The sequence below is a fragment of the Phragmites australis genome, chromosome 14 (genome assembly GCF_958298935.1).
Source record: "Phragmites australis chromosome 14, lpPhrAust1.1, whole genome shotgun sequence".
Taxonomy (NCBI): domain Eukaryota; kingdom Viridiplantae; phylum Streptophyta; class Magnoliopsida; order Poales; family Poaceae; genus Phragmites; species Phragmites australis.
This window is the reverse complement of record NC_084934.1, coordinates 24,533,744-24,554,581: the sequence shown is the minus strand read 5'-3', so window position 1 is coordinate 24,554,581 and position 20,838 is coordinate 24,533,744. Positions and strand designations below refer to the sequence as shown.

The window sequence follows — 20,838 nt, the reverse complement described above, 5'->3', positions numbered from 1 at the left end:
AGTCAGTGAGGAGCACGTTCCTGTAGAAGCTAGACCAGTTGGCGGAGGCGACGGGCGCCGACCTGCAATGCCTCGAGTCCATGACCTTCGGCGCTGTATCCTTCAAGGAGCTCCTCGACCACTATGGTGAGCCGATCAATGTGTACGCGTGCCACACTGACGCCATCCAGACCCACCTCGCCTCCTTCGGCTATGAGCCCCTTAGTAACAACGTCTACGCGATGTGGAAGATGGAGACGTCGGCGTTTAGTGCTGACCTCCAGTAGGGGGCGCTTCCAAAACAACGACACACTGTATCATTGACGCATGCTCTTGATGAATTTCAGTTGTTAAATGTAGCTAATGTTTTGTGGTGTTTTCTTCCGCATTTGTTCCTTGAAGGGCGCAAAGGAAGATCCTACCTGCTTATCCTGTCGCGGATGAATCAATTGACTATGAAAACAATTGATGGATCTATATTTTACACCCTACACAAGAACATATCCTAGGCAAATTTTCAGAAAACTTAGGGAACACAGAAGGGTACAAATTTTCAGAAAATCTGGGGTAAGCAGAAGGGGGAGACTCCCAGGCAAGTTTTCCAAGAACCTGATAGAAATAGGGTGCATCGAATCTGAATAGCAAGTTAAGGTAATTTAACATGATTACCCATTTATCCGCATACAAATATCTGGATAGGACCAGGTATAGATAGTATTTGGTGTCCACAGGTACGTTCGTAGATAAAAAATACTACTCGACAGTTATACAAATACAGATATGGGTAAGACATATCTATATCTTGACACCCGTTTACCCGTATAGAGCTGGGCCATTCATCTAAACAACTACTACTCTACATGTTTATCTAACTTTGCAACTATTGTGTTGTTTATAGTTCTTTGATATATTTTGATGTGTTTGTCCATGTATATATGCACTCCGCTAGTACCTCTTGTTTGGGCCTCTGGTCTGGAAGGTGTGCAAGAATGGCGGGAGCAAGGGGCCTGCCGCTGGGCTCATGGTGGCTTCACCTGTTGGTGCTGTTCACGGTGCGTGGGCTGATCTACCAGTTCTGGTTCTCCTTCCTCAAGAACATCGATGCAAAGTGGGACTGGTAAGCGAGTGAACATCCATCCATTTCTCTACCATGCTAGTAGTAGGCAGCTTCCTACCCTTTTGGGATATCAATTGCGCCGCTCTTCAGCCGCTACCACTCCGCCCATCACTCCTCAGCCTTCACCCAGCCATTGATAGGTATGTACACACGGATCCATTTCCATTTTTTTCTCTTTTTTTAATTGGGGTCCATTTCTCACGCCATCATCTCGTACCGTGGGTAAACGAGTATACCTACGGGCGACAAGTTTGGTGTCAGCCCTTTACTCGTGGGGTGTTCATGGGTATACCTGTGGGTGGGTAAAAACCGGTAGATACAAATATGAGTGAGCAACAACTATACCATGTAATAAACTATATCTGATTATCATTCATAAGCTGAAACTACTGTACTATAATGTAATGGAGTTTTTACTTGTCATGTGTTGTGAAAAAAATAAGAGTATTATAGATATTACCTAATCAAAATAAGTATCTAACCCACTTTAGAATCTAAAATACCAAATAATTCTTAGTTTTTGGACTCTTAACTTTTTACCGTCTAGTTTTTTAAAATCTACAATTTATAAACTGCTTTTTAAATCCAAATAAACACACCCTAACTATACTAGCTCAAGAAAATCATTTGAATTTATTGCTAACATGGATACAAAGTTTTTAAATTTGAAAATTGGTTACAGAGTTTACAAAAGAATTAAATGAACAAAGCCACACTTAAACGATTCTCTAAAAAAATCACACGGGAGTCACGGGACTCACACCTAAACAGCAAACAAACACAAGGCCATTGCATTCTGCAACCTTTTTACATCTGTTATTCCTCCGAGTGATTACTAGTCCTCCTCCGACGAGGACATAGACGATGAGGACGACGAGGACGGGACCGAGAGCGACCTCCGGTAGTTGTACAGCACCGCGCCGGGCGGCCGCGCCACCCACACGCCGCGGCCGGCCCCGGGCATGTAGTATTCCGGCAAGGGCAAGCAGAAGAAGGCGAAGAGGAAGTCCACCAGGCGCCCGAGCTCCCGCGCGGGCGGAAGGAACAGCGCGCGCAGGACCTCGTCCGCGCGCAGCCTCCGCTGCCCCGGCCGCGCCGGCCGCTGGCACAGCTCCGCCGGGACGCGCGCGGCCGCCGCCAGAAACGCGCTGCTGTACACCATGCCTTTCCTCGGTCGGCCGGACGCTTCCTTTGCTTTGGCTTCGTCAGGTATGTGTCGTTGCGTGCGGTATCGTTTGCTCGGGCTCTGGTTGCGTGGAGTGCGGGCTGAAGGCAGCGCGGCCGGTCGGCGGTCCCGCCGCCGCGCGTGCAGCCTGCCAGCTGGCGGTTTTGCTCGTTTCCCGTGTGCCGCGGCTGCGTTCTGTTTTGACCGGTGGCTTTACATTTTTTTTATTTCACCAGTCTTATTCGTAAAATTTTAGTTATTTTTTCTTTATTATATAGGTTCTACATATAGAAAAAAAATTTAAAATTAGATATTTCGTTTTCTTCAAATTCACAAAATTTTGTGAAAATTTTGGACAAAATTTGGGAGACATTTTAATCGTTGGTGGCTGGCTGCTCGGGGCGTACAAGTACGCGCGTAGCCGGTTTATTGTCGTCTCTTATCTAGGTGGAACGGTCGTCGTGAGGTGCCGTCCTCCGCTTGGATCGTTTCTGCGCTGAAAGTGACAGAGATGCCGAGATGTATAGCATAGAGCCCCGTTAAAAATCATACTCTGCAGTATACTATCCTATCACCTTGGTCAATAATATCACGAGCACACCGTTGATCGTTTTACCAATCTCCAGTATCGGCTCTAACCGAGCAACCATCCCACGGAGCCAATCAACGAGTGCATTATTTCCGTGAAATCTATATGATCTTTATTCCTGCGCTTTTGATGTTGGCAAGCGAACTAATGGTTTATTTGGTTAGCTGATGCATTAGGTTTTAGGTTGAAAAGCTGGTTTGGTTGATGGCTTTTTTATTGGTTTTTTAAATAAATTTTTACCTTCTTAGCACATCAAAAACTAGAAAAACTCAACTCAACATGCTTCTTAGCTTTTAGTTCATTCTCTCGTAAATCAGTTTTTTAATTTTTAAAAAACCAGCTCAACAATCTATCATTTGGTTATGCATCAATACAGTCTAAATCGAGCAAGACAAAAGCGAGCAACAATCCTACATGTGAATCACGGTAATACTAGTAGCATGCCACATGCAAGTCAGGGTTCCATTATTCGTCAAAAATCGGTCAAAATTCACAATATTTGATTAATTTGGTCTGCACCGCATTCTAAATTCGATTTGTTTCCAAATTTGAATTCAAAAAATTAAAAAAATCACTAAAAATATCTAAAAATATTAGAGACAATTCTAAGATATTTTGTGAATTCTTTTTTCAAATAATGTCATTTGCATCATATTTCATGGATAGGAAATTTGAAAAAAATTGCTGAAATGGGTTGTATGAACATAATGATTTGACTCATCACTTTAAGGAAAAGCTTAACATGCAAACATATATTTTTCTTGTGTAGGGCATATCTTAAGAGATATTTAAATTTGTTTCACTTCATTTAGAGTTTTATTAATTTCTCCATAATTTTTACAATTTCACAAGCATAAAGTGAACATGTTAAGAAATAATATTGTAATTAACTTTTTCATATCTACCGTTATTTCCTACATAAAGCATAGTACAATTAAAATATAGTTTCACTAATTTTTGAGGTGTGATGGGCTAGTTATAAATTAATCTAGTTGCAACACATTTTCACTAATTTTTCATGTTAAAATAACTATTTTTTCATGAGTTCATGTATTTTTAAAAGACAATGGATTATGTAAGAAGACTAACAAAATTGATTTCATGATTTTTGGATTAGCAAAGAATTAACTATGCATTTAACTAGGCTTAGCAAATACATTTTCTCATACAAAATATTCAACTGTTTTATGAGTATAAATATTTTTATCATGTAGATCATGTTAAAGGAAGCCAACAAAATTTATTGTCCTTAATTTGAAGGTAAGATGAATTAGTTATTAATTTTATAAGATTGAACTATTTTTTGGTTTTTTTAACTTCGCTAAAATTCAAGAAATACGCCCAACAAATCGAAAAATTTAATCAGTTTTTGACGAATTCATTCAAAATACGGAAAAATCAATCGATAAATAGGAAAATTTTCTTTGTTTTTAATGAAAATTGACCGATTTTCACTTACTCAATTCGGTCAGTTTGTCTCCAATTTACAAATTTAATCGAGTAAATTTATCCAAATTCTTACCAAATTTTCCGATTTTCACGAATTTTGGAAAATCGCTAGACCTCAATTTTCGGGTACCAAACAATTTTGTAAACCTTGCATGCAACACGCAGCTGGTTTGACGTGTCACACGTTATACAACTCAGCACTGCATAAATAGAGAGAAAGAAAAGAAGAAAACTTCTCTGAACATTAGGTGTACCTACCCTGACAATGATAGCCACATCAATACCACCCCAAGTGACGATCAGAATTGCATTACAACTAGGAGACAAAGAAATCTGGAACGTTCTAGGCTAATCTGAATGAAACTGCATAGAACTTGTGCCAGAGGGAAGGAGTAAAGAAGAAAGAAAATATGAACGAATGCCAGCGCTTGACTTTTTCTCCGCTAGTCTAGTAGAGTTTCTCCCCAACGATCGCCTCATGGAATCCGCCTACTCGTGCAGAAAGCCTTTCTCCTCGAGATAAGTAACCACTTGTCCCGCCATGTCTGAAGGTGAAGGGCATACACCATCCACTTCCTTGATCTCAATCTGCAACAAAAGCAAGAGAGTCATTGCTTGTAGGTCACAAAAAAACAGTGGTAACTTGATGTGAGGGCACAAAAAATATCACGATAAACCATGTAGTTCTTATACACATAGCTGCACTATTAAAACCACTACCAGGACTATCAATTCACTCGTCTTCCCCAGCTGTAAATTTGAAACTTACGATGCGGTGTTTATAGTAAAGACCATCTCATCTTATGCATTCAGCTAGTATATTAGTGATGCAACGATAGCAATCTAACATTGCTGCCCACTACTGTCCTTGCCTGCAAACAGTCACCTGGCCTTATTTTGTCCTTCGCAATTCCGCATGCCAAGCATGCTGTTGATCCTACATGACTGATTATTTTACGATAAAAGATAATGATGAAATCACACTCTTCCTTTCCTAATCAAGTTATATATCTAATCTCTACCACCGTTTTAATGTGGACCAGAAGGAACAATTACATTAACACCTTATTGATGCCATTTTGAGCATGTACCTCGCAATTTAATGGTGGTTCATACGGGTCATCAATTCCAGTAAAACCTGCAACACCACATGATTCGAGCATGAAGCATGAGTGAACTAACATAGGTTAACAAGACAGAATTGAAGAAAGTTAGCAAAGATGGTCAATTAGAGTCGGCAACATAAGTCGGCCTACAAGGGAAACTATTCCAACAGAAATACTTTTGCTCATAAGATAGACTTGCACAAGAATCCTTTGGCTTTGCCTTTACATTTCTCAACCAGATAAAGAAAGAAAATTTTTGAAGGACTGGGGCAGCATGCATAACCAACCTGGTGACTCCACAGTATAGAGTCCACACTCAAAATAGATCAATTCAATTATTCAACTGTTTTTGGTTTGAGCATTATAAATAAGCAACTTGGCCAACGAGTGGCTACCTGTGCAATAAGGACATAATGGCTGAGCCTAACATACAAAGAATGTTTACACTCCTATGTGTAACACCATTGCACAGCACAGATGAGGAATCAAATTGAAGAATACTACAGATGCTCAAAATCATGTACACAGTATGTGCATGGTCAAATTTTGACCTGGAAATGACAATTTTGAGATTTAGAAAATGAACATGTCAGTTTTTTTCAGGTGTTGCTTTCCCAAAACATGTATAATGCAATTCAATTTGGTGGTATAATTATTCAAGCCAGGCTGTGACTCTGACCTTACAAACAAGACAGAAAAACTATCATTGCATTTTAAAACAATTCGCTTTTGTATGTTCTTTCCCTGAAGACATACTAAATTGAAGCATTAACCACTCTAAAATCTAAATCATTCCATTTTGGGCATCAAGCACTATATGAAAACCTCACCCTTTATCTTTCCTGCACGGGCAAGCTTATAAAGGCCCTTTGGATCCCTTGCTTCACACAATTCCAAGGACATGTTCAAGAAAACCTGCAAAAGCTCATGGGTATTTGGGGTAAAAACTATGAGATAGCTAAGTTCATTAAAGACAAACTGAACTAGGAAGAATCCATTACTTCAATAAAGCTATTATCTGACAATAATGCACGGCAACATTCGCGGTCTCTCCTGTATGGAGATATCAAACTTGCAATACATACAAGGCCTGCATCTGCAAATAACTTGGCTACTTCACCTGCGCCAACAGTTGAAACTTAATGTCAAGTACAAATGATTGGAAAACAGCAGCACAAGCATGATTTTGCTGTCTATCATTTTTCACGTTTACAAAAATTCGTTAAATTTGCATAAAAAATTTCTGGGCTAAGGAGACAAGTACCAACTCTCCGTATATTTTCTACACGGTCTTCAGCTTTAAAGCCAAGATCCTTGTTCAGACCATGTCTTAAGTTATCACCATCAAGAACATATGCAAGCTTCCCTCTTGTGTGGAGCTCTCGACCCAATGTACATGCTAAGGTACTTTTACCTTGACAAGGTAACACAAATAATATGACATTAGATTAAAATAAAATAAATCAATTAAAAATTAAAGTTTAAATTGAAAATGTGTAATTATTATTTATCACTTAAGAAATGTCATTCGGACAACATTCAGATTTATTGCAATGCTAAGTCTGGAAGATAGTGTGGGTGAAGAGAGAACAAAAGAACAGTAAACACAATGATATTCAACAACACAGATATCGACATATTAGTTTACAGTGCTCTTGTAAAATCTGTCGATTTGATTTTTTAATTGTAGCAACTAGCAATTGAGATTAGGTTCTTCCAAATAATTTGTCCAAGCCACAATATCATAGATTGATTATTTACACCACCCGCATATACCAACTTGACCATTTACAACAGAACACGATCACTTGAATAGGGTTGAACTGATTTTCAGTAAAACTAACGATGCTTGATTGAAATTTGAATAGGATGGAATCTAAAACAATATGGTTAAAGTAAAGAAGCACCAGTCCACATAGAAACAAACTGCAAATGAAATTATCCATTTTGAACAACTTGGAAAATGCATTGGCAGTCCAAGAAGCACACAAACAACAGTTGACAAATTAAGCTTTATTTACCTGAACCACTAAGGCCTGTGATCCAAACAACACAACCTTTCTGCTTCAGTAGCTTCTGATGATCAGACTTGCCGACTGGGCAATCATGCCAAAAAATATTTGATGACTTCGGCACAGTTGAAGACATTCCCAACACTTTATCCTTAACTACTGTGTACAATTACAATCATTCAGACAACAGCAAGAAAAGGCTCCATAAAAAAACAGAAATTTCTTTCCAAGCAAATGGAAAAAAAAATATATATAATTCATGGTTCATGAAATTAACAGACTCTCTTCTTAAATAGTAGCTGCTCTTATTAAGCTCCATCAACAATAACTAAACTGGCTGCCAGAGAATAATGAAAATAAACGAAATGAACTGCACATTCTAGTTCCTCGGTCAAATTTACAACATACAAATATACCATGTATTATGTCCCGGTTGCAAATCACCCCGAAACAAGAGCTAAACCTATTAAATACATGAGTAAAAAAGCACATATAAATAGCTCATAAAACACCTCATCGCTAGAGATAAACCGATCAGAAACAAAGCAGTCAAGATAAGGGTGAAGGGTGGGAAACCAAAGTGGGTACTAGGGGGATATCAGTTCAGTTGAATGAACCGGAAAAACATGGTAAATGTAAGGATTTGAATTTGATGGCTCGCTATGCCACGAAGGAAGGTTAGACCAGAACAAAACTACATGAACAATCCATTCAAGCAAGAAAACTAGGGCTTGCATACCAATAAAAGAAGATGGATCTGCAGTTCCAGTACAAGTAGAGGGGAGGAGGAATCGAACGACTACAGGGGAAGAATTACAGGTGATGTGCTTCGAGGTCTGGAGATGTGTTCGGCCGGCATGGTGGGGCAGGGCACCCCTAGCGCCGTATCCTCTGGCCATTTCGTCCCCTCAGTCCCCTCACCTTCGAGTCATCTGCCACCATTCACGCGGTATGAGCGCCGGCCCTCCAACTCCCTCCCTCCAATTCTTCTCGTTCCCTACCCGGCTCAATCCCACCTCCATCCCAGCCCTCACCTAATCACCTTCCATCGCGACTCTCCTCTCACCCTGCGCCTCCAGCCGTCGTGGACGCCCCCTCGGCCCGGGCACCTCCTCACAGCCGCCAGACATGCTCGCAGGCGCCGCGCTCCAGGTAGAGGTCCAAACCGGCGAGAAGACGCATTTGGCCCCAACTCGAAACGATCAAGTGCCAGGGAAAATTGACGGAAGAATCATCGGTTCTACAGTTTCGCAAGGGCCCGTCGAAATGGAACTTAAATCCCGCCCAACTAGGCAACTAAAACGCATCCGCATTTTCCCCGATCGACAACCATCACCAACATTGGATCGAAATTTACCAAGAGGAATGAAAAGAGGGAGACGAATACGTGCCTACGTGCCTCGAACGCTCCTCGCGCGGTGATCCGCCGGCGCATTCGACGAGGGGGGAGCGGAGGCGGAGCGGGCGTCGTTCCTCGCGGCCTCCGTCGCCTATTATCCTCCTCCCAGCAGCAGGGGTGGGCGCGGAGCGAAGGCAACCCTAGATTTGCGGGGCTCCGGTTCCGATGCGAGACGCGGGCATCGGCCAGAGGAGGCAGAGCTATACCCACCGCTCGAAGCGGCACGCGGACCACGAGACGGGGACGGCCACCACACGCGCCCCGCGTGCTGCTGCCGTGCGGTGGAGGCGGGTGGGGCTAGCGCGGAACGGGCGGCACCCAGCGCCAGGCCCACGGGCGCGCGAGGCCGGCGTGGGGGCTTCCTTTCACGTGTAGTTGTTCTATATAAATTAAGATAAATATTAAATGTCGGATGACAGATTTTAGGGATAATCTGTTAAATTTTTAACCTTTTAATCGATGTTGAGATTCGCGCTGGCCTTTTAATCGATGTTGAGATTCGCGCGGGCCTCCTCTTCCATCTCTAACGAACTTTGGCGAGCTCCATAAACACCAACAAAGTTAGGATTTTAGATTAGAGTTATGTTTCAAAGTTTGGGAGAGGGGATTTGTGGGCCTCTAGCTCTAGAAGATGGCTAGGGAGGTCACTGGTGGGGGGATTTGTGGGCCTCTAGCTTTAGAAAAAGGCTGGGGAGGTCGTTGGTCCGACGGTGGTGGCGAGCGAGGGGGCGAGACGGCAAGGCGGTGGGGGTGCCACCCGTCGCGGTGGTGGTGGATAGCGGTTGGGCCGATGATGGTGGTGGGGAAGGGGAGGTTGTAGTGGTTAGCGTCGGCCGCGATGGCCGGTGGCGACTTCGGTGGTGGTACTGCCGAAGCTAGGCAGGGTGATGGCGGAGGCAGGGAGCTCGGGAAAAAAGAGCTTGGATCTAGCGGAGGAGTTGCAGAGGGCCACGGAAGAGGGGCGGCGTAGGCGGCCAGGCCGCACCGATGACAGGGATAGCGCCAATGAGGCGGCGCGATGGTGGCGTGCGGGAGGAGTTGGGCTAGGAGAGACAGGATTGGGTGGGGATTATATATATAGAAAAACTAGTCTGTACTCCCAGGAGTACATACTCCCTACTATATTATACCATATAAATGAACTGAATATACTCTTTTATCACTATGAGTATACTTATATACTCATTTTAAGATACTCTAGCGTGAATTACATGAAAAAATAAAAAAAGAAATCCATCAATTTTAATAGATTTAGATAATACCTTCATATTTGTACATAAAATATAATCTACTAAAAAAATATGTACAAACCACCTAAAAAATATACATACCACTTGGATGATCCTATATACTCACATACTCCATGTACTCATGCTATGTATATATAGAGCATATGAGTATATAAGATCATCCAAGTGGTATATATTGTTCACTCAACCGAGGACGAACTAGTAGGCTCATGTGGGATGTAGCTCTCTCTATATCAATCTATCAGATGGATGCGTAAAGCGAAAACGTATGTTTCAAAGCAGCAACAGTATGTAGCTTATATAGCCCTCCATCTCAACAAGAAAATCTTATGTCTAAGTTAGAAATCAAACAACCAAAAGGTTGATTCATTGGACTAAAAAACTAAAAAGATAGAGGATTTATCTTCCACGTAAACCTCAAACAAAATCAAACATAACATAGAACTGAAGTCAGGAGATAAAGCAAAGTTTAGAGATATCCTAACTGAACAAACGGTGAGAACTAAGAACAAAGAATGTAATAAAAGAGATAAAACTCAACAGATATCAAGCATCGTTTATAACTTTTGTTCAGAAATAAGAAGCAGGAAAAACACCTGAACTCCAACAATCCCCCACAAAGTTACAAATGATGTTTTGACAATAGAGAGTTTGATATATTATGCTTCGACAAAGGTGCCTTCCTGACTTGAACCTTATGTCTAGCTGGTACATGACGAACCATTTACATATGAGCGCAGTGGAGGTGACGTTGAACCTTACTCCTTGGTGTGCAAAATTCATCAAGTAGGCGCACAATACATGGCTACAACCATAAGAGCCTTATCAGTTTGGTGCATTTCGGTCGTACACATGTATCTCAAATCTCATGAGTGCTTTAGGAAGTGTTCGGCATAACGTCCATGGATTGTGACCAGACAATCATGCTCACGTAGGTGGATTCTCCAAAGATATCCTGCAAGGAATATATCCTATCACTTAGATTTGAATCCATTAAGAGCCACATCTCAATCTTTTCCTTGCAAATAAAAGTACTAAATCAATACCAAGGGGTACAGTGTATAGTTTAATTAGTACTCACCATTACAGATCAGTTTGGTTTCCCATTGAACCTGTGTCATGGGATTTCCAATCGAGTGGGTTGGGTTGCCACTGTCAATAATTTATTAGTAGGCCTCAGCCCCATCCCTTTCAATAATTCTTGTGTTGGCTTTCGAGCTAATCCTTTTGTGAATGGATCGGCCAAATTCTTTTCTATCTTGATATAGTCAAAGGTGACTACACCAACATTCCTCAAAGCCTCTAACAGGCTTTAGCCTCCTCTTTACATGTCTAGAAGATTTCGTATTTTCTTTCTTCCTTGTAGCTTTAGCTATCACAACTTTGTTGTCACAATACAAGAGCACTGTTGTCGGTGGATGAACACCGCAAGCGAGGATCCTGAAGAACCCCCTTTGAGATTTGGCCTGGAGGCTGGTTCTGGATCTACCTCGTACGTGGGGTTAATGCGTGTGTATGGGACTTAGGCAAGACGAATGATCGTCGGCTAGTAGGAGTAAATGCACCAAGGATTTAGACAGGTTCAAATCGCACGGAGGCGTAATACCCTACTCCTGTGTGTCTAGTGTGTTATTAATGCTCTTGGAATGTCTTTCTCTGGATATCTAGTACTCTCGTTTTTCCCTGTGTCACAAGGAGTTGCTGTTCTAAGTCTTGATCTTCAGTCTTTTGTTGGCTTGTTGGTTTCTTCTTCAAGTCTCATGAGCTTGTTGGCTTGTTGGCTTCAGCTTTAGGTGCCCCTTCTACGAAGTGCTCCCCCCTTTTATCCTACCGGGGGGAGGCCCTCTAGGGTGTGCCCAGAACGAGGGCACAAGTTCTCGTAAACAATAAATAGAAAATAACCATCATGGATCTACAGTTGATGTTACAGAGGGTTGAAAATGCGCCCCTCGGACGGTCCCGTCGGTTTTTACGCCTCAACTTTAGCAGGTGCAGGGGGGCCCACCGACCAGCCACTGAATACCCTCTCATGTCTGTCCGGTCAGAGTAGGTCTGACACAGTCTGACGCAGCAGGGCGGTAGGCGATAAGCCTCGAGCCCATCGAAGATATCTTTAAGCTGTCTTCCTTTATGGGCCCTGTGAGGGGACATGCGATGGGACCCACCGCATTAATTGTTCCCACACCTTCCTGCCAGGCGGTGGCAGGGACTGACATGCTCAGTACGACAGGCATGGGGGGGAGTGGTTGGATGTGCGGCCACACTCCCCCTTAAATGCAGCATTGGACCTCCTACCGAACGATACCTCATCGTGGAGTCCTTGCGGGGTCCACTGTCAAGGGGCTTCTCGGGTCCTCGGGGAACTCTGTGTACTCGGGGACCAACTGTTCTTGGCCCCGAGCACCCCCTCCTGGGCCTGGCCTTTCTCGGGTCCTCAGGGAACTCTGGGTACTCGGGGACCAACTGTTCTTGGCTCCGAGCACCCCCTCCCGAACCTGGCTCTTCTCGGGTCCTCGGGGAACTCTGGGTACTCGGGGACCATCTGTTCTTAGCCCCGAGCACCCCCTCCCGGACCTGGCTCTTCTCGGGTCCTCGGGGCACTTTGGGTACTCGGGGACTAACTGTTCTTGGCCCCGAGCACCCCCTCCCGGACCTAACTTTTATCAGGCCCTCGGGAAGATGGTCCCCGAGGGAGGGCGCCATGTGGCACTGCGCTGTCCTGGTCTCGAGACTCGGGAACCCCCGGTTCCCAGATCACCAACAACTGCAGGAACTGGTTTTTCCACTATTGGAATATCCATCAATAGTTCTCTAAGTCATTTAGCATCACAGCAAGCATCCTCCAATGCTACTAGCTCTGCTTCCATGGTGGATCGAGTTAATATAGTCTGTTTTGCAGACTTCCAAGATATGGCAGCTCCACCAAGAGTAAAAACAAATCCACTTGTTGTTTTCATTTCATCAGAGTTAGTGATCCAATTTGCATTACTGTATCGCTCCAGCATAGTTGGGAAACCAAGATAGAACAAGCCTTGGTCCATGGTTCCTTTCAAATAATTTAGTACACACTCCAAAGCATGCCAATAATTTGAATCCGGTCTGCTCGAGTACCTGTTCAATCTGCTAACTGCATATGAAATATCTAGACGAGTAGTATTAGCAAGATACATCAAAGAACCAACTATTTGTGAGAACTTGACTTGATCAAGACCTTGACCTTGGCTCTTATGCAATTTTAAACAGGGATCATAAGGAGTAGTTGCAGGTTTACTATTAAAATGACCAAAACGATGCAACAGCTTCTCCACATAATATGACAGATTTAGTTCAATTTCATTGTATTTTTTCTGAATTTTAATGTTTAAGATTACCTTGGCTACGCCTAAATCTTTTATGTCAAATTTATTTGATAAAAAACATTTTGTTTCAGAAATAACAACAAGATTGATACTAAGAATTAAAATATCATCAACATAAAGACAAAGAATTACACCTACAATTCCATCAAACCTAGAATATACACATTTGTCAGCATCATTAACAGAGAAACCAGTAGAGATCAATGTTTTATCAAATTTTTCATGCAACTGCATTGGGGCTTATTTAAGTCTACACAAAGACTTCATAAGTTTACACACTTTATCTTCTTGTCCAGGAATAACGAAACCATCTGGTTGTTGCATGTATATTTCTTCTTCTAAATCTCCATTGAGGAATACGGTCTTAACATCCATTTGATGGATTTCATAGCTATATGCATCAGCCAGTGCTACAAGAGCACGAATTGTAGGCATGCGAGCCACTAGAGAGAATGTATCAAAGTAATCTTCTCCCTGTCTTTGAGTGTACCCCTTTGCAACTAACCTAGCTTTGAAATTGTCTACAGTATGCAACTTCAGAAGATGCAAAAGCTTTTGATAGAGTACTAGGTACATCATCAATGAGATATATGATAAAATCATCACCAAATGTTTTTTTAGTTCGTGATCTCTTGCTCCTCCTTAAAACAAGGGAATCATTTGATGAAATGTTAATTCTAGGTTCAATAGAAATAGGAAAAAAAAAAAACTAGATGAGCTTACCTTCAGCGGAAACGTGTCTTCGAAAAAGGTTGCATCACGAGATTCCATCACCGTATTTTCATGAACTTCTGCAGTTTCAAATTTAACTACTAGGAAACGATAAGTTGGATTGTTCTAGGCATATCCTAAGAACATGCAATCAACGGTCTTAGGTACAAGCTTCCTCTTCTTGACTATAGGTATATTTACCTTAGCAAGGCACCCCTACACTTTTAGAAAATTCAGATTTGGTTTTTGACCTTTCCATAGCTCATATGGAGTAACTTATGTTCCTTTTGCAGGAACACGATTCAACACATAACATGTTGTGTACAACGCTTCACCCCACATATTATTTGGAAGACCAAAATTTCTAAGAATTACATTCACTAAATCAGTGAGAGTACGATTCTTTAATTCAGCTACCCCATTTGATTGGGGTGAATATGGAGTGGTCTCATGGATAATTCCATGTTCCTTATGAAATTCAGCAAAATCATTTGATAAGTATTCTCCTCCTCTGTCACACCTCAAAATTTTAATTTTCAAATCAAGCTGATTCTCAACTTCTGCTTTGAAGATTTTAAAATGCTCAAAAGCTTCATCTTTAGATCTCAAGAGATAAACATAGCATTATTTAGAGCAATCATTAAAGTGCACTAGAGATAAACATAGCAGTATTTAGAGCAACCATCGTCTACTTCCTCTAGTAAAAATTCCATTCATCTCACAAATATGAGAGTGCACTAGTTCAAGCATAGAGCTGTCTCTATCAATATATTTAAAAGGTTTATATTGTTGTTTAGCTTGCACACAGATTTCACATTTTACACCTCATGTATCATGCTTAGGAATTAAATCTAGTGACATCATGCAAGATATAGACTTGAAATTAACATGACAGAGACGATTATGCCAAAAAAAAAAATATCACAAGATGAATAATGAGACAAAACAGAGAAAACTTTATTACTAAGACTCAAACAAGGAATCAACCAGGATAATCTAAATAGGTCATGATCTAGATAGCCTTTCCCAACAAAAGAATATCTAAGAGTTATTACAACTTTATTACTTTCAAAGACAAGCTTATAGGCTGACTTTATTAACAAACTTCCACTAAACAGATTTGCTTTTCCTGCTGGTATGTAGAGCACATTGTGTAGAGTTAGAATATTTCTTGAAGAAAGATTCAGATCTAGTCTACCACTACCTAGCACATTGGACTTGCTCTCAAGACCAGTCACAGAATGACCTCCTTTCTATTCCTAAAAGGTGAAGAAAAAAGATCGATCAGAATACACATGAACATATGCTCCAGTATAAACTCACCAATCTGCACATTGACACTTCTCAAAACTTGGAGAGATGTTCGAAATGCACTTTGCAACCTCGACTTCGTCAATCACCATATTGACTTTGGCATTGATCTGATCTTCAGACTTGTCCTTTTGGACCTTCTCATTTCTTTTCTTGAGATGACAATTCCTAGCAAAGTGGCTAGACTTGTCGCACTCGAAACAACTATTCAGACCTTTGCTGTTTCTTTTGTCGTTGCCTTTGTCGATCTTTCCTCTTGGCTTAAAGCCACTATTGTGTTCTTTTGGGTTCTCCTTGTTCCTTCTCTCATGAGTATTAGTGAGATTCACTCTAGAGTTATCATCTTCATTAACCAACGGAGCATCTTTTGCACGTGCTTTTTCTTCAACATCGAGGGAAGCAAACAAATCATCCATAGTCATTTCCTCTCTACGATGTTTAAGAGCAATAGCAAAATTCCTCCACGAGGGTGAGAGCTTTGCAAGCACCATTCCCACCTAATACTAGTCAGGGAGAGTAATTTTGCTGTGGTTGAGCTCCCCCACTAGATGCTGGAGTTTGTGGGTTTGCTCCACCACATACCTTCCATTGGTCATTTTGAAATCATGGTATTTTTCAACCAAGTGCAGGTCCTTTCCAGCATCTAAAACACTGTACTTCTTCTCCAAAGTTTCCCACAATACACAAGCAAAGGTATGATGCATGTATATATCATAGAATTTATCAGAAAGCATGCTCAATATTCTACCCGCACAACTAAAGTTCCTGGCCTGATAATTTTCAGCATATGGAACAACCCTAGGTAAAAGCTCATTGCTTGCGGCTCCTGGTTAGTGATGACCCAAAATAACCAAAGCAGTGAGCCAATACATCATCCGGGTCTACCAACGCTTAAAGTGATTGCCATTGAACTTCTCAGGCTTCATGGCATTGTCGTAGGAGTTGGGTGGTGCCATGGAAACTATTACCTACGAGTCGAAGATGACACTGAATCTTCCTGAAATTGTTGGATCTTTGTGATATCACAGGCAGCACCTTGCAGGTTCAGGACATGACGCTAGTTACATGATGTCGAACAATAGCTTCGGATGGATCAAGCACACCGGCAGTGCTATGGTCAAGGAGATTCACGCCCTTGCCGAGGTGCATGAGTTGAACGGTAGCTCTCCTCCAAGATACAATGATCTTGTATCCTCTGTTGTGCACTCAACCAAGGACGAACCAGCAGGCTCGTGTGGGATGGAGCTCTTTGTATATCAATCTATCATATGGATGTGTAAAACAAAAATGTATGTTTCAAAGCAGCAGCAGTACGTAGCTTATATAGCCCTCCATCTCAACAAGAAAATCTTATCTCTAAGCCAGAAATCAAACAACCAAAAGGTTGATTCGCTGGCATGAAAATCTGCAAAGGCAGAGGCTTTATCTTCCACGTAAAGCTCAAACCAAATCAAACATAACAGAGAACCGAAGTCAGGAGATAAAACAAAGTTCAGATATATCCTAACTTAACAAACGAAGAAAACTAAGAACAAAGAACATATCAAAAGAGATAAAACTAAACAGATATCAAACATGGTTTGTAACTTTCATTCAGAAATAAGCAGCAGGAAAAACACCTGAACTCCAACAGATTTGGCTTAGAAGCCACTTGATGACCGACTGACTAAACAGCGGCTACATTTACCTTGCTGTACATGTGCCGTCTTGCCGAAGCAGAAAGGAGAATGGTTAAAAAAAAAGCATCGTAGAAATTTCAGTGCTTTGAGCAGCCAGCTCTTATTACACCGCGCGCATGTAAGATGTCAGGATACCATCTGAACGGAAAGAAAAGCAACCACGGTACATGGAAGTAGAACAAGACTGCGAGAGCCGGCCTTCAACCTTTGATCTCTTCACAGGACAATGCTTTCTTTCCTCGCCACGCCGGGAGGGCAGCAACGGTCACTCCGTTCGTTCCCTCGCCGGCCGGTCGTCGCCGCCGCCACGATGTTTCAGGCTCTGCACGCAGGCCGCAGCTAGATCGGCATGCGGCGACGCAGCTACTGGGCGCCCTGGTCGAAGTTGAGCGCGTAGCTCTTGGAGTCGTAGCTGAACGCCGCCGGCTGCTGCTTCCTCCGCCGCGCTCCGCCTCCCCGCGCCATGATCTCCTGCGCCACCGCCTTCCACCGCAGCTTGGCGCGCGCCGACCGCTCCTCCTGGACGACGCGCTTCTCCTCGCCCTGATCGTGCTGCAGGGCCCTGAACTCCAGCCGGCTCGACGACGACGCCCGAGACAGCGAGCGGCCGAAGCAGGTGAAGCCCTGCGGCATGAACTCCTCGTCGCACGCCACGGCCGCCGCCGGCATGGACGCCTGGTGCACGATGCTGGCCATGGGAACGCGAGCAGGAGAGAGCACTGGCGAAGAGATTTAAGCCGACGAGACCTGTGAGATGCAAAGCCAACCCTCCGAATGATCATAAACATTTATGCAGAATTGCAGGCTTGTAAGTAGTTAGATCCAGGGATATAATACTCAGGCGATGAACTGTCCGATCAGACGGCGGCATGGCAACATGTCCGGATATCTCTTGTTTATTCAGGTGCGATCCATAAAGTAATGGCGAGGGGTGGCGTTCATTTCAATTCAATACGATGGCAAGTGTACCAGAAACGTCCTTGTTCACCCAGCACTTGGTGGCATCGGGGAATTCTTGCATGGGCTTTGACCAGAACATGCAAGTACCAACGTCCTCGGCTATTTTTCTCCATGAGACGACATCTGAAGCAGCAGGTGGCATCTCGGTCCATCGACTTGAGCTGAGCAGTACACAAAAACTGCTTACCGGGTTGCTACCATGTGCAAGCATGAGTGGTAAGCATGGTTTAACCGCAAGACGAACTATCAAAGCCAGCTTCAGAGACAAATTAAGCCGACCCAAACAATAGCCAGTGGTCTCGAATTATATTGGGCATCCAGTGCGATATATGTAATAGATTCAAACCAACTATCCAACTTGACTAAATCATTCACCGTGATATTAGTTTCTCTTTTCTTGATGAGGCCATGCACAATAGTTCCAGTAAGTCTTTCCCGGCCTATTTACAAGAATACACCCAACGGAAACAAATGAGCAAATTTGGGCTCTCTTTGTAAAAACGTTCAACTTAAGCCCCTCAAACGAAAATAAGAGTTTGATCGAATCCTTCAGGCAAGTTAAAACTATTTTTGTTCTATAAAACCAACTTTGAAGAAGGCGGGAACAATGATCAAAGCAGTCCAAACACTGTAACACTTCGAATCCCTGTCGAACAGCTTTGCACATAAAAGAATCACAAAGAAATCCACGCAGCAAATGCAGACGATACCTGCAATCCCATTCAAATCAGACATCCAACTGGATTTAAAAATCATACGGCACTATTACGACCAGCGGCGTACATGCGACAACAATTCCCAGCGCCACAAGCACGACGACCACATGATAAAGCGCAGCTGCTTTATCTGATCAATCATTGTAAAGCATGGATCGATGGGGTTAGCCTTTCTAATTGGTCATTACTGTTTATATGCACCACTAATATATGCGCAAACAACTAATGACAAGATGTCTGGTTGTTACATGTGAAGCACCGTGTACCTGCTGGACAAAAGGGATTGTGTATCAGATTACCAAATATTTGGAATATAATCGCAAACCGCAAGAGTGCACAGTACAACTTGGTGCTTTGCTTCCAGATTCTGAATCATTATCAGACAAAATCCACAAAGGAAACAATTTCCCCAAGAATTCCTAGTCTGGCGTTTGTGAGAAGAGATACCATCTATCATATCCAACCGTCTTCATTGGATCCCTAGAAAAGGAAAGACCCAATCAAGAGGATAAAATCCAAAAATAGCCAACATATATTACGTGTTTACTAAAATGGATAATATATAGTTGTATTTACAAATCTAGCATACGTATTCGGCACCTCATATACCGAAAACGGTTGTATTTGGTACCAAAGATACCAAATATGATGCACATCGTATTTGGCACCTCAGTTGCCGAATACAGCCTGCCCGTTCATGTTCCGCGCTCGTATGCCAAAGGAAGCTAGCAAGCAGTTGTACGCGTGTATTTAAGTTTTTTATTTAACTTTTGATTTCATTTGTGAGTACAAAAGTAGTCCAAAAATTCTAAGGATCCATTTGGTTTCTAGAATTGAATTGGTTTTATGGAATTTGACCAGGAATTCCATTTCCCGAGGAATTGGAATTAGACTGTTATTTCAATTCTGTTGTTTGGTTGCAAGCTAAATTTGCTGATGGAATCCAGATGCAATTCAATTCCTGAATCTGTTGGATCCGCCTTTTTGGAATTGTCTGCTTCCTCTATTGAATTCTCTAGCATCAGCAGATAATACTTAACATGTAAACTAACACTGATTCAAAATAAATACAAACTCACGACACCCTCTAGGTCTCAGAAACTTCTATCATGAAAAATGATAAGCCTCATCCAGCTCAGTTCAACTTTGAACAAGCAGGCCAAGCAGGCCACAAGTACACACAAGTTTGTAGAGACATGCTGCTCTCTTATCAAGATACTAATCGGCCAGACCACGTGACAAAGCCAGGTGACGGAATCACCGCATCACAGCTTCGGCAACGCATCCAATTCTCAAACACAGGACGTGCATTTCGTCAAACACGAGGAGCGCGACTCTGCGAAGCACGAGGAGGAGGTCCCGAACCTACCACTCGCATTTCGTCTTCGTTCCATCATCCGTCTCCGGCATTCACAGCGGCAGCGTAATCGAGGAGCGTGTGTGAGCTTGTGGCCGGACGAGGATTACCGAGGGTCCGAGCCAGGGAGCCCAGATGCCTTCTTCCCTTGCGCGGCTCGAGCTCACCAATTTGCAGTGTCACCGTCGCACACGGAGGAGGCGGGTCTCTGCGACTTCTTGTGGGACGCGACGGCGGGGGAGAGGGACAAGCACGGGATGAGGAAGCGGAGAAGGCGGAGCGCAGGTGGAGGCTGGGGAGGGGGTGGAGCACGGGCTCGAGTCGCGGCGGTGGCGGATCTACGGGGAGCGGGTGGAGCATGAGGTCGAGTCGTGGTCGACCAAGGGGGGCAATTCTGCACATTTTCGGAGGTGGGCCGCGGAATCAGGTGATGTAGTGGGTGAATTCCATGTATTTTGACCGACAATTCAATTCTGCACAGTAAAATGAACCAAACAAAGAAAATGAATTGGGCTCCCAATTCCAATTCCAAAATTCTGAACCCAATTCCGAGATCCAAACGTAACCTAAACGTTTTCCTGAACGCATTATAGCTCACTACCAATCCGTTTTTTAATATCTCAAATAAATTCCTAAAAATTTAAAAAATTATTAATATTCATCTCATGTGATGTACTAA

At 42.8% G+C, this 20,838-nt stretch overlaps 3 protein-coding genes across 5 annotated transcripts; all 3 read right to left on the bottom strand.

The window, feature by feature from the left end:
• Nucleotides 1-1,713: 1,713 nt before the first annotated feature.
• LOC133891301 (uncharacterized) lies at nucleotides 1,714-2,452 on the bottom strand. The gene has a single exon (XM_062332015.1). It carries the CDS (start codon nucleotides 2,256-2,258, stop codon nucleotides 1,932-1,934), a length of 327 nt encoding a protein of 108 aa, XP_062187999.1. The 5' UTR covers nucleotides 2,259-2,452; the 3' UTR covers nucleotides 1,714-1,931.
• A 2,056-nt stretch (nucleotides 2,453-4,508) lies between these two features.
• Nucleotides 4,509-9,139, bottom strand: LOC133890641 (adenylyl-sulfate kinase 3-like). Of its 3 annotated transcripts, none has more exons than XM_062331109.1 (7): nucleotides 8,809-9,132; nucleotides 7,427-7,573; nucleotides 6,670-6,819; nucleotides 6,407-6,525; nucleotides 6,236-6,320; nucleotides 5,391-5,437; nucleotides 4,509-4,887 (listed from the first exon to the last, which is right to left on the bottom strand). In XM_062331109.1, the coding sequence occupies exons 2-7, from the start codon at nucleotides 7,551-7,553 to the stop codon at nucleotides 4,789-4,791; spliced, it is 627 nt and encodes a 208-aa protein (XP_062187093.1). In that variant the 5' UTR covers nucleotides 7,554-7,573; nucleotides 8,809-9,132; the 3' UTR covers nucleotides 4,509-4,788. The 3 variants fall into 3 exon arrangements, with proteins under 3 accessions (XP_062187093.1, XP_062187092.1, XP_062187094.1); XM_062331108.1 differs by having other exon boundaries at nucleotides 7,427-7,576; nucleotides 8,809-9,131; XM_062331110.1 differs by lacking the exon at nucleotides 5,391-5,437 and having other exon boundaries at nucleotides 7,427-7,576; nucleotides 8,809-9,139.
• Nucleotides 9,140-17,353: 8,214 nt separating this feature from the next.
• On the bottom strand, nucleotides 17,354-19,313 carry LOC133890074 (uncharacterized). Its single transcript, XM_062330518.1, has 2 exons — nucleotides 17,964-19,313; nucleotides 17,354-17,873 (listed from the first exon to the last, which is right to left on the bottom strand). The coding sequence occupies exon 2, from the start codon at nucleotides 17,820-17,822 to the stop codon at nucleotides 17,490-17,492; it is 333 nt and encodes a 110-aa protein (XP_062186502.1). The 5' UTR covers nucleotides 17,823-17,873; nucleotides 17,964-19,313; the 3' UTR covers nucleotides 17,354-17,489.
• Nucleotides 19,314-20,838: the final 1,525 nt, after the last annotated feature.

What these genes read in the sequence shown, in the direction of transcription:
- LOC133891301 (XM_062332015.1), bottom strand. Translation starts at nt 2,258, where the DNA reads ATGGTGTACAGCAGCGCGTTTCTGGCGGCGGCCGCGCGCGTCCCGGCG.
- LOC133890641 (XM_062331109.1), bottom strand. Translation starts at nt 7,553, where the DNA reads ATGTCTTCAACTGTGCCGAAGTCATCAAATATTTTTTGGCATGATTGC. An exon ending in CAGATAATAGCTTTATTGAA is followed by an intron (nt 6,321 to 6,406) that starts GTAATGGATTCT and finishes GAGCTTTTGCAG; the next exon opens with GTTTTCTTGAACATGTCCTT. An exon ending in AACCACCATTAAATTGCGAG is followed by an intron (nt 4,888 to 5,390) that starts GTACATGCTCAA and finishes CTTTTGTTGCAG; the next exon opens with ATTGAGATCAAGGAAGTGGA.
- LOC133890074 (XM_062330518.1), bottom strand. Translation starts at nt 17,822, where the DNA reads ATGGCCAGCATCGTGCACCAGGCGTCCATGCCGGCGGCGGCCGTGGCG.